At 41.0% G+C, this 15,856-nt stretch overlaps 1 protein-coding gene across 3 annotated transcripts in view; it reads right to left on the reverse strand.

Moving 5' to 3' along the window:
- The window catches only part of RICTOR (RPTOR independent companion of MTOR complex 2), a 60,152-nt gene that overhangs the window by 14,598 nt on the left and 29,698 nt on the right, over nt 1-15,856 (reverse strand). The window contains exons 17-31 of one of the 3 annotated variants that reach the window (XM_053407646.1): nt 14,209-14,371; nt 13,764-13,865; nt 13,617-13,663; nt 12,102-12,237; nt 10,625-10,672; nt 9,863-10,062; nt 8,759-8,885; nt 8,029-8,193; nt 7,491-7,567; nt 7,308-7,386; nt 5,741-5,850; nt 5,076-5,163; nt 3,270-3,362; nt 2,209-2,315; nt 1,287-1,516 (exon numbers count right to left, since the gene is read on the reverse strand). In XM_053407646.1, the coding sequence (XP_053263621.1) occupies nt 1,287-1,516; nt 2,209-2,315; nt 3,270-3,362; nt 5,076-5,163; nt 5,741-5,850; nt 7,308-7,386; nt 7,491-7,567; nt 8,029-8,193; nt 8,759-8,885; nt 9,863-10,062; nt 10,625-10,672; nt 12,102-12,237; nt 13,617-13,663; nt 13,764-13,865; nt 14,209-14,371 (1,772 nt within the window). Of the gene's footprint in view, nt 1-1,286; nt 1,517-2,208; nt 2,316-3,269; nt 3,363-5,075; nt 5,164-5,740; nt 5,851-7,307; nt 7,387-7,490; nt 7,568-8,028; nt 8,194-8,758; nt 8,886-9,862; nt 10,066-10,624; nt 10,673-12,101; nt 12,238-13,616; nt 13,664-13,763; nt 13,866-14,208; nt 14,372-15,856 lie in introns of all 3 variants that reach the window. The other 2 variants (XM_053407645.1, XM_053407648.1) reach the window with 2 other exon arrangements.

Here is a 15,856-nt window from a genome sequence, read left to right on the forward strand (position 1 = left end):
AAAAAAAGATTTTATAGAATCTCCAAGGGGGCTTTACCCAGTGATGTCTCTCTGTTGACGGAAGGCACTTAGACCCAGCAGAGGTTTCTGCCAGCAGGACATAGAGGGTGAGGTTTTTGCCAATTCTCCTTCCCCCAGCAGCTGCAATCTGCCCCAAAGGGTTGGGGGACTGTACAGTATAGTAGGGAGGGGAGTAAGTGGAAATTTCACTGATGAAAGCTTTCAGCTGAATCAAAGTGCCTCTGATCAGCAAAGTGACATTCTGGACACCCTATAAAGGTAAAGGTAAAGGTACCCCTGCCCGTACGGGCCAGTCTTGCCAGACTCTAGGGTTGTGCGCTCATCTCACTCTATAGGCCGGGAGCCAGCACTGTCCGCAGACACTTCCGGGTCACGTGGCCAGCGTGACAAGCTGCATCTGGTGAGCAGCACACGGAACGCCGTTTACCTTCCCGCTAGTAAGCGGTCCCTATTTATCTACTTGCACCCGGGGGTGCTTTTGAACTGCTAGGTTGGCAAGCGCTGGGACCGAGCGACGGGAGCGCACCCCACCGCGGGGATTCGAACCGCCGACCTTTCGATCAGCAAGTCCTAGGCGCTGAGGCTTTTACCCACAGCGCCACCCGCGTCCCTATAGCCCAACCATTTCTGAATTTATCAAAGGATACCCAGCCACGTTCTATAAACCTCGTCTTTATCCATTAAGCATACAGTGGACGCTCGGGTTGCGAACGTGATCCGTGTGGGATGCATGTTCGCAACCCACGTCTGCACACGTGTGGGTTGGGATTCGGTGCTTCTGCACATGCGCAAAGCGCGATTTAGCGCTTCTGCGCATGTGCGACTGCCGAAACCCGGAAGTAACCCGTTCTGGTACTTCCGGGTTTCAGCGGTCCGCAACCCGAAAAAACGCAATCTGGAGTGGCTGTAACCCGAGGTATGGCTATACAGAATACCTTCAGATTAGAAAGTTAATGCCTTCTCAAAATGGATAGGCAAAAGGAGATTCCAACTGAACATCAGGAAGAACTTTCTAACAGCAAGAGCTATTCAAGAGTGGAACAGACTCTCTCATAAGGTTGAGGACTCTCCTTCCTTGGAGCTTTTTTAAGCAGAGGTTGGATGGCCATCTATCATGGATGCTTTAGTTGAGATTCCTTCACTGCAGGTGGTTGGACTAGATGACCCCTGAGGTGCCTTCTATAGATTTCACTGGCCCGACCCATGATCTGCTTTTTCCCCAAAGGGAATTTACTAGCTGTGCTGGCACTGCTATGCATACTTACTTGACGGCGCAGATTCACTTTCACTGTTATGCCTTGAACTGGTAGATTCAGAGTTCAAACTAAGCGTGCTGGGAATAGAGGAGAGTTCGTTGCAGAGTTGCTCCATGTCATCGGGGACGACTGGCCAAGGCTGCCTACGACTGTGTCTCACTGCATCCCAGTTGTGATGCTTCAGAATGTCACAACCTTGTTTTGTTTTGGCGATCAGGCCAAGCACATAGACACACGTCCTATGTTTATAAAACAGAAATCCAGTTCAAACAAATATGTATTTCACATTCAGGCCACCAAAACAATTCTCCAGCTTCTTTCCCCTCCCCTCAGGAAATGTTACTTCTGCTGTCAATATACATGTGAAATAAAAAATACAAATCATTTGTGCAAGCTGGCCTACAACTCTGAGGTGTAATCTTGTACATGGCTACTCAGAATTAAGTCTCACTTAGTTCAAGGAGGCTTATTCCTAGATAAGGGTGCAGCCTTATTCTCTAAGGGGATACAGAGTAGAACTAGGCATGTAACAGATATGAGGGTTATTCCATTCACTACATGCCTCTATTACTTAAAATTATTATCACTGAATACAGTAGGAGACATCCAGTTTTGTCCCCATCTTCTTTGTATGCTCCACAAATCATGACTGCAAAACACCCACACCCACACCCATAAATAAGGCTGCAAAACTAATGTCACACAGAAAATCTATTAACATAATAGTAAGCAGCAACTTGCTATTTTAATAGTAAGTCACCTGATTTTTTTTTAAAATAAAAAGGGTGTTGTGCCTTTCTTCATCTTAAAATTATATACCGTTTCTAAAGAATGAAGCAGCAGATGGCATAGAATCATTTTAAAGACTCCAGGGCAAAATAAAAATCCTATAAACCCTTTAAAAGTCAATTTCAAACCATGTTATACCTACCCTCTAATAGATAGGACTTCACAATGCTGGGCAAGTGCTAATATATCAGGGATGACATTTTCTTCTTGAAGCAAATTCAGACCCCAGTTTGAAGATCCAATATTACCCTGTAATGTAAATTTGTGATCAAATTTGCTATTGGCTGATACCATGTCATATAACAAAGGAGTATTGGTTAGAACTTGATGAACAAATTTAAGATATTTTGTATACAGTATAAGCTATAAATTTCTTTATACCTACAGCCGAGTCACTTTCACCCCAATTCAAGCCTTTTCTTTAAAAATATTTAATAGCAACTTGTTACAGTCTACCTACTTTCCCAACTTCACAGAAATGACTTTAAATCTTTTATATTCTTCTCTCTCTCTCTCTCTCTCTCTCTCTCTCTCACACACACACACACACACACACACACACACAAATATGATTGTTAATTTGGCTAGAAATATAGGGTTGGGTTCATTTGCTCCCTTCCACATAGCAGAGTCTGTCTTTAGATGCAGTGCCCTCATGTACCTCACCTTCTACATTTTGAGATCTCTTTTGGATTAAAAGGAAAAAGACTCGTGGCTTCAAACACCGAAAATTGATTATAATTTGATAATTATCAAATCATGAATGCCCTACTTTTAGTAGTCAAGACAAATCTATATTATTCAGGGAAATAACGTGTATTAAGTGCTTAGTAATTATTTGCTGTATCTGTGGCCATTTACAGTGGTACCTCGGGTTAAGAACTTAATTCGTTCTTGAGGTCTGTTCTTAACCTGAAACTGTTCTTAACCTGAGGTACCACTTTAGCTAATGGGGCCTCCCACTGCCGCCGCACGATTTCTGTTCTCATCCTGAAGCAAAGTTCTTAACCCTAGGTACTATTTCTGGTTTAGCGAAGTCTGTAACCTGAAGCGTCTGTAACCTGAAGCATCTGTAACCTGAGGTACCACTGTAATTTGCAACATCCAAAAATCAAAAACAGATCTGTGGGGGAGCCATTACTGTTATTTTGGTTGCAGAAATGCAGAAAACACCATGGTGGATTTTTTAATTTTTTTACTAACCAGAGCCCAGAGAGCTGCCTTCAGCTGCTTAATCCCTTCCCATTTATCCAGCATGGGGGAACGAACAGTGTAACTCAGGTCAGGAACAATACTCTAAAGAATAAAAAGATCAATCACAAAGTAGCTTCAATGTGAAGCTTAACATTCTTCAAATCTGCTGAATTGCTTTTCAAACTTACATAAATGCTAAGAGCAAAATACAAATAGGTTTAGTTATTTTTTTTAATATAAAAAAATTGAAAACTAATGTTTCAAAAACCACCAACCATTTAAACAAGAGTACCAATGGTAAAACTAAAGGCAGATATACAGAACAACGATAACAGCTCTGGTCATTAAATAAGGCTTTTTTTAAAATTTCAAGAAGAAATATTTAAAAACACAAACATGTACTGTGTTTTTTGCTCTATAAGACTCACTTTTTCCCTTCTAAAAAGTAAGGGGAAATGTGTGTGCGTCTTATGGAGCGAATGCAGGCTGGGCAGCTATCACAGAAGCTACTTTCACTGCGCAGCAATCCCTCTTGCTGTTCTGGCTTCTGAGATTCAGAATATTTTTTTTCTTGCTTTCCTCCTCCAAAAACTAGGTGCGTCTTGTGGTCTGGTGCGTCTTATAGAGCGAAAAATATGGTAATTCAATTTCTATAAAAATAAGCCAGTATTCTTTTCTTCTTTCAATTCAAAATTGAGAAGATCACATAATTGGATCACATAAAGTTAAGAACAGCAGTATCTTGCACATTTCAGACCCAATCAGCTAGTCCTAAGATATAGCATCTGAGAATGAAGGAAGAAAAAAAAGCAAATCCATGCACAAGTTGTGTGCTGTAAAGCGCATTCCCTTCCAGCTGGAAACAGTTCATGGAAAGTAGGTGCCAAAAGTTTCTGATCTCTCAGCACAGCTGATATTGTGGCCCTGCCTCCCTTCTCTCTCTCTTTCTCTCTGCTGCAGCCTTATGGAATGGCTGCAGCTAGGTGACAGTTGGTAGAGGAAGATACCACCACCTACCAGTGTTTGACATCCTACCCCAGAAGTCAATATTCATAGCCTAGAAATGCAGAAAGACTAAAAGGCAATAGGATCCTCGGGCAGACCAAAGCAGTTCCACTGTAGAAGGGCCCCTTTCATGATTCTTTGGGTCAATTCCCGTGGGATTACCAAAAAAGTACTTGGGGCAGCATCTAAGTCCACTTGCCCAGCAAACCTCCGCCCCTTGCCCTCCCCCAATCTGCTTTAGAAGGTTCATAGATCACAGAATTGTAGAGTTGGAAGGGACCATGAGGTTCATCTAGTCCAACTGCCTGCAATGCAGAAATCTTTTGCCCAATGACCTTGAAGCCATGACCTTGGGGGAACCCCTAGCATAAATTCCAGGGGTATGCAGGGAGGGGGACTCCTGCGGCACAAGTGAAAATCCTTGTGCTAGCAGGACATTTTACTCAGTGCTACCTTGGCTACAACCCTTGCTTTCTGTTCTGCAAGCGAAGTCTATACATCTCTCACTCGCTATTCCCATCAGTGAAAAAGAGTCTTCTATGTGCTCCAGCTAAGTGAGAAAATTTAATCCCTAGCCAAAGCAAGCTTATTTTATAGAACAAGGATGCATGCATGACCTGGGAATTCCTCTTCTGCAGTCTAAATAGGAAGAGAAAAAAACCAAGCCAAATTTCCCAATGAGGTTGTATATGCCACACAACCCTGAACCAGTAACATCCAAACAAATTGGAGGCGGGGACCAATTCCAAGAAGGCTGCAATGTATTTAATGTTACCTTGATTTTGAATCAGGTATATTAAATTTCCTCACCTGAGCTTCCAACAAATGGCAGCCTGTTTTGTGGTGTACCAGTTGTCCATAGAGGTGAACCGGCAGATAGACATGTGGCCGCTGTAATCTGCCAGAAAGAAAAATGGTCTGTTTGCATAGTAAACAATTGAAAGTGTCCTTTCATACTGTATCACGGTGTGGTACGCTGGTTTGACATCAACCGATAGGAAGTGCCTACAGAGGGTGGTGAATACAGCACAAGATATTATGGGCTGTCCCGTGAATCCGCTGGATGAAAGTTGCCTCAGGAGAGTGAGGAAAATTCTCAGGGATGATTCACACCCTGGCCGGCACTTTCTTGATCTCCTGCCCTCGGGCAGAAGATATAGAAGCATGATTAGTCGCACCAACAGGGTAAAGAACAGCTTCTATCCGTGGGCTGTTAGGCTGCTGAATGAAAAGATAACAACAGGGCAACTGACTTTCGGGTTTGGTGGGTGTGCATCAGTAAACAAGGGGAATTAAGACTAAGAGAGCTGAGTGGGGGGTGCTCGTGTAATCTCACTGTATACAAGTTGTACAAGTGACAATAAAGTATTTCAATTTTTATTCCTTATGGCTATTTCAAAAAGCAGTCACACAGTCATCTCATATGTAGCAATTGCTTTAGCAAACCAATCAAGATCGTTTGCAACTTAGCTTACCTTTGGTTGCTCCGGCGAACATAGTTATCGCCATCAACAGGTTTGCGGTATGTGGTAAGTGCTTCATTGAGTTGCTCTTCTATCAAATCGACATACTTTAAGTTGTACTCCTAAGATGATGGGATACAGAGCTCATGAGAGAGAGAGAAATCTCCAGCAGATTTTTGCATTCATAATACTGTACTATGCGACACTGTGATCCAAATGAGAAAAACCTCCTTATTTTCATAATTCCAAGGGAACCACGGCAGGTTTTTGAAGTCAAACGTTTGATTAAATGGCGAAAGCTATTTTGGAATGAAAATATTTATTTACATGCCTGGTGGCTTGGCTACATAGAACAGGGCCTTTAGTGTTGTGGCACCAGTTCTCTGGAATTCCCTTCCTCCTTCAACTGTGGGCTTTTGGTATATACAAAAAACCATTTTTCTTCACCTGATCTTTACTAGTTTGGCATTATCGTTAATTTGTCCATTAATAGCATTTTGAATATGTTTGAAGTTTTACTATGCTTTTATGTTTTGTTGTTTCATGATGTTTCATGTTCTTGGATATTCTGATGTTTAGCTGTCTAAACACTTTGCAATAAATTAATTAATTCACGATGCAGAGCCTTTTGTTCTAGAATAATGGTTGGCAAGACTGGGAAATGGCTAAAACCCTATTATCCCTAGAACATTCTCTGTCTCTCATTTTTACAGAGTAACCTGTCTGATATAAATGAGGAAATTGTTTCTAACTTGTCAATTTCCTCTCCACAGCACTTCTGTACAGTTCTCTTCCATGATGGAGCAGATCTCTACCCCATTTAGTAAGTGAATACATTCAAGTGTCATTTCCTATGTTGCCAAAGGATTTATTCTCCTCTTCAAATTTTGGCCCAAATAGCCTTTTTCAAAAAAGGTGAAACTGCATGTTATGTTGAATCATTTCCAGCAGCCACATTTTCTAAGCAAAGGCAGCTCTGGGTGAGAGCAAACTGGTGTGGGCATTTTTATTCTGGGCAAAGCTCAGCCTTTCCTCCCTGCTGCATTTTCTCTGTAAATCTGCCCCGTGTCCTTTTCCTCTAAAGCATCCCGAGTGCTTATCTTCAAATATACACCTGGAATCCTCCTTCCTGCAACTTCTTAACTTAAACTCCCTGGGAGCTGTTTCCTCCTAGATACAGAGCTGTATAAAGTACAGTTTGAACAAAAGTTATCCAAAGAGAATCTAATTCCAGTGGGAAAATTGGTTCTGGATCAGGCCTGTAAGCCTAACTTTATACATAAAGTTTATACATAGTTTATACATAATGGGCCCAACAAAAGCAGGACTGTCAGATGCAATGAAGCTGAGCACTATGCCTAAATTCAGGAACCCTTAAAAACCCATCAGGTCCACAGACCTGAGAGCAATGCAAGTGGCTCTATCTCACCTTCTGAATGAAGAAACACAACTGGACCATGACTGGATGGGGCTAGCACATTCATTCTAGGGAAGTCTAAAGGGCTGGCTTTAGCCAAGCAAAGTCTCAGCATAACAAGTTATGAATTTCACAGAGAGATTTGGATTTGTTTAAAAGTACCTTCTGCCATTTCTCCATTTGTTTTGTCACATAGCCTCGTTCATTTAGATAGGAAAACCCTTTTGGGATTGACAGGAACCTGAAAAAGTACCATCATATACCATTTATAAACATGTTCACCGATTAGGAAAATGCAAGTTAATTTGGTTTGTTCTCATATGAAGTAACATATTTAGTGTTTACCTTAAGAGCAGAAGCAAGCCCTTGTCTCCAAGATGAGACAACGCTGGTTTCATCTGAATAAGAGCATGAAGATTTGCCTAAAAGAGAGAGCCAGGGAGTGGGAGGGCAGTTATGTCTCAGGAAATCAGTTTGGTTACACTGGCACTCCCATCAATAAGGAATTAGCAGGACATTTCAATATATACAATAATGGGGAGGCCTCCCCATCCCTGGTGCTTGCCCCGCTTGGGTGGGAGCCAGTGCTGGGCTGAGGGACCCTTTAACTGCTCGGAGGGGAGCAGCAACCGCACACTCTTCAGCTGAGCAGTTAAAACAAGCAATACCCACAGGAGGAAGTCGCTAGCAGAGGGACTCAGGAGCAGTGGCAGTTTCACCAGTGGTATACCGCTGAATGAAGCCGACATCACAGACAGGTCCTGGATGATATATCGCCCAGGCCTAAGACCATTGCATGAGAAGTATGACGTGCTTCTCAATAAACTGATACACAACAGTATTCACTCACAGTAACTTCAAGAATGGATGGCAGGATTCTCACCTTGTCTTCACATGCCTCATCGAGGATATCAAGTGCTTCAGAAGAAATGGCTTTGTTCTTGTCATGGAGCTGGGTGACCAGTAACTCGATTCCCCAGTTGCTGAAGAACTCTACGTTGGCTCTCAGCAGTACTCGTAAGTGTTTTGTGGCATATAGCCTACAGCTCTACGAAGCAAGTAAACAAGCAAATCGATCAACGGCAAGGGAAACACAGTAGAGAAAAGTAGATTTTGCACACGGAAAGCCAGATCCATGCTCTCTCCAAGCACTCAGCTTGAACATACACAGTGTGGGAAGTGGTCAGGGGTACACACACAAGCACACCAACATCAATGAGAGTGCAGGTTCCACTTAAAATCTTCTCATAGTGAGCGGAAAATTCTGAAGGAGGCTTTTAAGCATGTTCAGACCCTACCACTTAACACAAGAAGGTCAAGGTGGTGTGGCTGCACTTATACCTCTCCCTACTTTTAGCTCACACGTATTGATGCAAAACACCTAGAGCCATTCATTTAACAAGCCATTAAATGCAAATGATATACTGCCTTGAGATTATACTGAGGCTGAGAAAAAGTGACTGATCCAAAGTCACAAGCTCAGGGCAGAGATCAAAAACCTATTTACACCTAGGTCTCCCTAGGCCAACGTTCTATCCGTAACACCACCCTGTGAAAACATCCATTTAAATATAATCTTCAGAATGTAGGCATTTAAAGGAGCTGTCACTTACATCTGTAGATGCCGTTAGGATTTTGGAAAGAATGACTCTTGCTAATCCATCTCTGCTGTAGTCCAAACTAGAAACAGTCAGTTTGAGTAAGTGATCCTGGTTCTTCAAGGAGCAAAGATTAAGAAGACTGGAAAAAGACAGAAACATTTAATTGTAAATCTGTATGGGAATTGGACTAACTTTAAAAGTGCCTCCATTTTTCCTTCCTTGGTTGCCTTTCTCCACTATCAAATTTTAAACTAAGTTCTTCAGGCCAGGAATATTTCTCCCTCCTGCTAAAAAAGGTAAAAATAAAGGACCCCTGACAGTTAAGTCCAGTCGCAGACAACTCTGGGGTTGTGGTGCTCATCTCGCTTTACAGGCCGAGGAAGCCAGCGTTTGTCTGCAGACAGTTTTTCTGGGTCATGTGGCCAGCATGACTAAGCCGCTTCTGGCGCAACTTAGCATCGAAACCAGAGCAGCGCACGGAAACACCGTTTACCTTCCCGCTGGAGTGGTACCTATTTATCTACTTGCACTTTTGGGGCGTGGTTGACAGGAGCTGGGACCAAGGAATGGGAGCTCACCTCGTCACGGGGATTCGAACCGCCGACCTTCTGATCGGCAAGCCCAAGAGGCTCAGTGGTTTAGACCATGTAGTCCAATAGGATATAAATTTATTTCTATTGAATGGAAACTGGAGTTTTTTCTCCAGCTTTCAGCACTGAAAGCTTTCTTTTCCTGAAAAATGATAGCATGCTTGGTCTATAGATTAGTTAAAAACTTTATAGACTTGGGGAAATGTTTTGCATATTATCTTTTTAAAATGTACTGTCACTTTCATAAAATCTAATTGCACACTTTTGAATCTAGTACTATTCTTAATAATGTAGATGAAATATAGATGGTGTGGATGAGCTCATTCAACTTTTAACAGTATATGCAACCTAGTTCCTTTGGGAATCTATTTATCTTTTTCTTTTCTTTTTTTCAAAAAATGTAAAATTAGGGTCAATTAACCATGTCTAGTTATACAGAAATTTAAAGAACAATGAAAGAATTCATATTAAAACTTCCAGGATCTGAGTAGTTCAAAAGATTCTTATAACTGAAGATAATGCTTACCACTGAAACACGTTACACTTTTCAAGCATTTTCACTCCGTGGGGTTGACAGGAAAGCGTACCAAAAAACAAGAAGTAGTGCTGACTAAGAGTGTTAAGTAACCCATTGTTCTGGAGGCTGCGTTCTGGTTTCAGTCCAGAAGAAGAATTGAGCCAGTGTACAATATCTTTCACTAACTCTTCGAGGTAACCATGTCCATCCTGCTTCAAAGAGAAAGGAAAAAACTTCAGTTCCTTTGGCAGCATTTCCCTGCCTCATTGAAAAAAAGACACCCATTTACATTTCTTTGGGCACAAGAGAAAGAAAGCAACCATCAAACTGAAAAGCACCCAATAAATTAAAACCAGAAGAAAACCCTTCATTGTGAAAATGCTGCAAAATGTGTAAACTTTGAAATGTGGGGAGAATCTGCTGTGATACTGCCCTCAGATGATCTTGTCACAAGCTGAAAAGTCAACTCCTGTGGGGATTATGGCTGTCACAAGAGTAAATAAGCCTCAGGCAGTCCCAGGTTTTGTGAGCGCTTAACAGTGGCAGGTGACGAGTGAAGCAGCTCAAGAACAGGTTTTTACAAAAGTGAACATAACACCTTCTGGTCCTTTCCCTCTTCCACCAGCTTCTGAATTTTGTCAAACAAAAACAAAAGAAGAAAATAGACTAAGACGAACACCTTTAAGTTGTTACCCCTTATGTGTCACAGAGAATTAGGAATGCAAGGCATTAGGCTACAGAAAGTTGAGATAATTTTAAGTCTGTATCTACCTTTTGTTGCACCTGCCTTCCTTCCTTCTTTCCTTCCTGTCTTCCTTCCTGAGGGGCAAAAGGGCATGTTGATTTGACCTCTGTATCATCCCCTCCCAGTATCCTGAAGCCTATCAGGCCAGTGTGTAAATTTCATAGGCAAAACTCCACATATATGAAAGCTAGATTTTTCATTAAGTGATCTTCATCTACAATTAACTATTTATGCTTCCTAGAGTCCATGATGCTTTGGTTTGCAGACAAAGGAACGTAGAGGAGACTTTGACATTGATTCCTGAATCCACTACTGCCTCTTGTAATAGATCTCCTACAGTGCATAAGGGATGAATCAGGTGTCTTAATATTCCAGCTAGGGAAAAGTCTCAGGATCTATAACCACCATTTTTCTTTGTTTCTTTAATGGGCTGCAATTTTATCCTCTATGCTTTGTTTCCAGAGGTGTTGTTCAGCTAATAAGGCTTCCTTCAGTGAAATGAAGAGGGATGCAATTTTTGGCGATTACCTCTCCAACCTGTAGACACTTGCACCACTCATAAATCTGCTCCAGAGAACCGGGAGACCCTTCAGAGCAGATTTAGGGGGCACAGGGATCTGCAGGTGGAAAAGGAATTGTTGGAAATTGCTTCCCCTGCCACTCTGCTAATGTTAAGCCTGACCATCAGCTGAACGACACTGTTGGATACACTTGTGTGTTCTGAATAATAAACTTAATTATCTGGTGTGTTCTGAACCAAAGGCATCTGTTCATTCTCTAGAGCAGGCATGTCCAACACCCAAGAGACTGAGATCTACTCCCACTATAAAAAAACTGGCAGTGATCTACCGATTGGGTTGACCAAAGTTGTTGAGCTTTTTGGGGGGAACCGGCAATCAACCAGTTGGACATGTCTGCTCTAGAGTTTAGGCAGCGAGGATAGGCAGCGCCTGGGAGCTGGCTGAGAAGTGACTTGGTAACCAGCTAGATCTCTCCTCCCATAAAACTGAGAGATCTACTGCTCTGTTAACTGAGTCGGTTAAAGTTAGTGATTCACTGGCCAATCAGGATGAGGGTAACTAGACACCCATTGAATACGGCTTACCTAGTGATGTCCTGCGGTGCAAGGTTAAGGAACAGGGTAAAGACTATGAAGGACTCCAGGGATATCAAGCCATTTTTATTTTATTAATGAATTGCTACAGTTTAGGGCTCTTACTAATGTGTTACATTCCCACCCCCGCAACTTTATATATCAATGGGATAAGCCATACATTTTTATAAACTCCATTCTTTTTCTAAGATTTTGACCAGCAAATACTCATATTTCCCAGCCTGAATTAAATGTTCCAATTGCACTTCCTTTAGACATGGTAAACCTGGTCTAATGAATCTTCTAATTTTTTTAGAATATGCAATAAAGGTAATAACTCGCCAAAAGGTAATGCCAACAATACAAGAAGCTGCTAGTAGTTACTTAGAGCTAAACAAAATGAATCTTACCTCTTCAGATTCAAGGAGATACTCAGTTAACTGGCAACCTACAACTGTGAGCTGTTTGGCCTTTGCGTAATCCAGATCCAGGTTGGCATACAATTTGCTGCTGGGCTTGTAAAAATACATCAGTCGCCGTATAAATCTAACATTAAACAGACATATGAGGTGCTGAAAAGTTTGTTGCAAGCTTCAGGCAAATGTGTATACCACACTGTTTTATCTACGAGATGGCGAAGAGGCTTTATGTTTTCAAATGTTAGCACCTGTACTTAAATGCAAATGCTATTATAGGGTCATAGTGAAGTTAATACATTCTCTTCCCATACTAGCCTGCCTGCTCCCTGCCTGCTAGCTTATGTATTGCTTGTGATTGTACTGGCTTACTGATGGAAGAGCAGATTAGTTTCCTAATACAAAAAAAAACCCAAGCAATATGCATTTATTAATTTATTTGCTCATTCATTCTATTTGCACGCTACCATTTAACTAAGTTCTATGTGCAATATATGGAAACATTAAAAATATATAGCTACAATTCAAAACTTTACACAAAAAAACTTTAAAAACAATTATAAAAATTCCAGCAGCCAAATCTAAAATCAGCTCATGGACAGAAGCTAAAACCAATATAAAACTAGTAACTGGGAAACTTGGTCCAAAGATGTAATGCACCAGAGAGATGTACCCAGTACAATTTTTTAAAACCTATGAAAACAAGAAGGGTCTTGACCTGGTGCTTAAAAGAAAAAAACTGGTGTCAGGGAAGCAACTCTTGCTGAGGCAGTCAATAAATAGGGTGCCATCAGGAGAAAGGTCATATTCTTTGTAACCATCCATCTTACTCAATTAGGCAGGGGAAACTCGAGATCGGCATCCCTGTCCTTTTTCCCCAAGAGAGTTAATTCAATTCAGTGAATTGCCTTTTCTAATTCGTAACACGCAAAAGGCCAGGTTATTCAAAACTGTAACTGGGGAAAAGACAGAAATGCAAGCACCTTTTCAGGAAATGTGTCACATTTCTTAGCAAGTGATGGTAAAAAACATAAAGCAAATAATGAAAGATTTCACCTTTGGAAAAGCACACACAGCAAATAGAAGCCAGTGTGATGTAGTGGTTAGAGTGTTGGACTAAGAGTTAGGAGACTGAGGGTCCTAGTCTTCAAGTACAGTCGTACCTTGCATCTCAAACGCCTTGGCTCCAGAACAAATTGGCTCCTGGACAATCGAAACTCGGAAGTGAGTGTTCCGGTTTTCGAACTTTCTTTTGGAACCCAAACATCCGACACGGGTTCTGCAGTTTCCAATTGGCTGCAGGAGCTTCCCGCAGCCAATCAGAAGCCACACTTTGGTTTCTGAACGTTTTGGAAGTTGAACGGACCTCTGGAACGGATTCCATTCGACTTCCAAGGTACGACTGTACGGACAATTTACAAGTGTCAAGAACCCCCAGAAGCAGTTGTAGGAGGAAAAGCAAGCTGCCAAGGCAGAACGGAACTGCCCCCCTTTCGTAAATATGAATACCTGTTCCACTGTTCATCTTTGTTGAACTTTACGCTGATATTTGGCCACTGCAAAATAGATAAGAGAGTTTTGTAAGACTTGTATGCCACTTCCTTTCATTTCAATTTAATCCTCAGACGTTAATTAGGGAGCCATTTAACAGCTTACCTTTAGTATGGTCCCTATCAGATTCCAATTCCACTCAAGATTCTCTTTGTGATGAAGAACTTGGCTGTCTCTTAGATTAATTAACAGTGCTTCATCGGTATCCTTGAAGAGCAGAAGGAAGAAGAGAAATCAAAGTTCAAACTGCTGCAACACTTGCATCAACATTAGAAAGTAATATACAAGTTTGCAGATTATTAAAATATATTGAACTGTAGACAGACCACCACCAAAATGTATGCCCACATTTTCTCTCTCTGCACTCAGAAGCCATGTCAGATTTCTAGTGCAACAGTTTCCCCACCCTATCCCCCCATGAAAGGTTTTCATTTAAACTCGTAATTCCTAGCAACTCTTATTTTGGAAATTCAGTTTAAATCAATGAAGATTATTTGCTGTTTACAAAAAAAAATTAGGAAAATCACAGACACTGAAATAAAATAGCTACCTTTAGAATAAAGATGTCTTTCTGCACACGATACTGATCCCTTCGCTGATGTGTTGACATGGCTTTCTGAACAATGTGATCTAGATGAAGGCTATAAGGTTTCGGTCCTCGTTTCTTCATTTCATGAAAGCGTTTTAGACAATTTAGTGCAGCGCTGGCCCGTCTACCAAGGGGGAAAGTTGACAAGTCAAAATTTTATATAAGATTACTGCCTTAGTAAGGATCTGAAAGGATATGAAATATAGTCAAACTGCATTTCCCAGGGATCTTTGCACTAGAAGATGACTTCAAAGTCTAACAATGGCCTGAACAACACAGCCCCGCCCCCCTTTGCATCTGCCTGTCACAGCTACAGGAAGAATGGTGGGGAGGCATCTAGGAGCCAGTATGCTCCTGGTTGCATGACCAAGCCTCAACCATGGACAGAGATGACCTTTTACAGAAACTAATCTTAGGCAGATATAAACTGAGCCTAAATTTGTTCCTTTTAGGAGCGCTCCCAATTTTAAATTAGGACAGGAAAACATTCCATTTGACTACTTAAACGGCTACTGTAAAAGTTTATCACAAGCATTCTGGAGCAAACCACAACTCATTCATTAAAGCGTAATCACACCATTTTGGGGTTCGTGATCACAGGCTTTAAGAAGAGGGAAAATCCAGAATTTGAACCTGACTAGAGATAACTTAGAACCATGAAAACCACTAAGAGGTTTGCTACTGATTTGAGCAAGATGCAACCTTTATTTCAATGGGAAAAAATAGTTGAAATCAGATTATTAACTGGATTAAATAGTGATTACACTCTGAACATTCTGTTACAAACAGATTTGGGATTCCACTCCCACACCCCAAGGTATATGATAAAATGAGCTTTCTCGTATTTTTACGTTACCCGATACTTGTCATAATAACTATTCATTCAATTGTTCCTTATACAATTGTTCTATATCAGTTATATTTTGGTACAGATTGGTTAGGCCAGGGTTTAAAGTGATTTCATGTAACTGGCAGTAGTTCTTTATTGTATTGATGAAGAAAATGTTTTTAAAAATGGGGTCAACTGGGGAAACATTTAGATCAATTATATGAACACTGCAATAGATTCCTAATAGGTATTTTCTCAGTACATTATGTATTTAAATGGGAAAAACTTATGAAGATATAAATGAGTGGTAAAGATGATAAAAACACCAGATTACAGTAAGTAGTCTTGAATATATCAAAACATCCCTCACACTATGAACCACAATTATTTCTCTCTCTCCCTCTCTCTCTCTCTCTCTCTCTTCTTTTTTAAAAAAGGAAATAAAGATACCAAAAGGCTTATGAATTTACTGAACCAGTGCTGCTGGCATAATCACTCATTGCATGAATGGTAGGGTGCCCAATAAAATTTGTGAATGGCTTGTAATTTTGGCGGGTACAGGACGTTGCTTCACAGAACATATTATAAACTGTACTGCGTTTCTGAGGACTTGCACGTGAAGTCCAAACAGAAATATTAACACACTTGAAAACAAATGAAAACTTCAGAACAAGAAAACTAGAAAATCATGCTTATTGTTTTCATTTTAAACAAGCACAATCTGTCTTAATCAAGAGCTGTTTCGGCAAGACAAATATTCAGGTTTACAGGAAGCAAAAT

This window comes from Podarcis raffonei, chromosome 11 (assembly GCF_027172205.1).
Source record: "Podarcis raffonei isolate rPodRaf1 chromosome 11, rPodRaf1.pri, whole genome shotgun sequence".
NCBI classification, from domain to species: domain Eukaryota; kingdom Metazoa; phylum Chordata; class Lepidosauria; order Squamata; family Lacertidae; genus Podarcis; species Podarcis raffonei.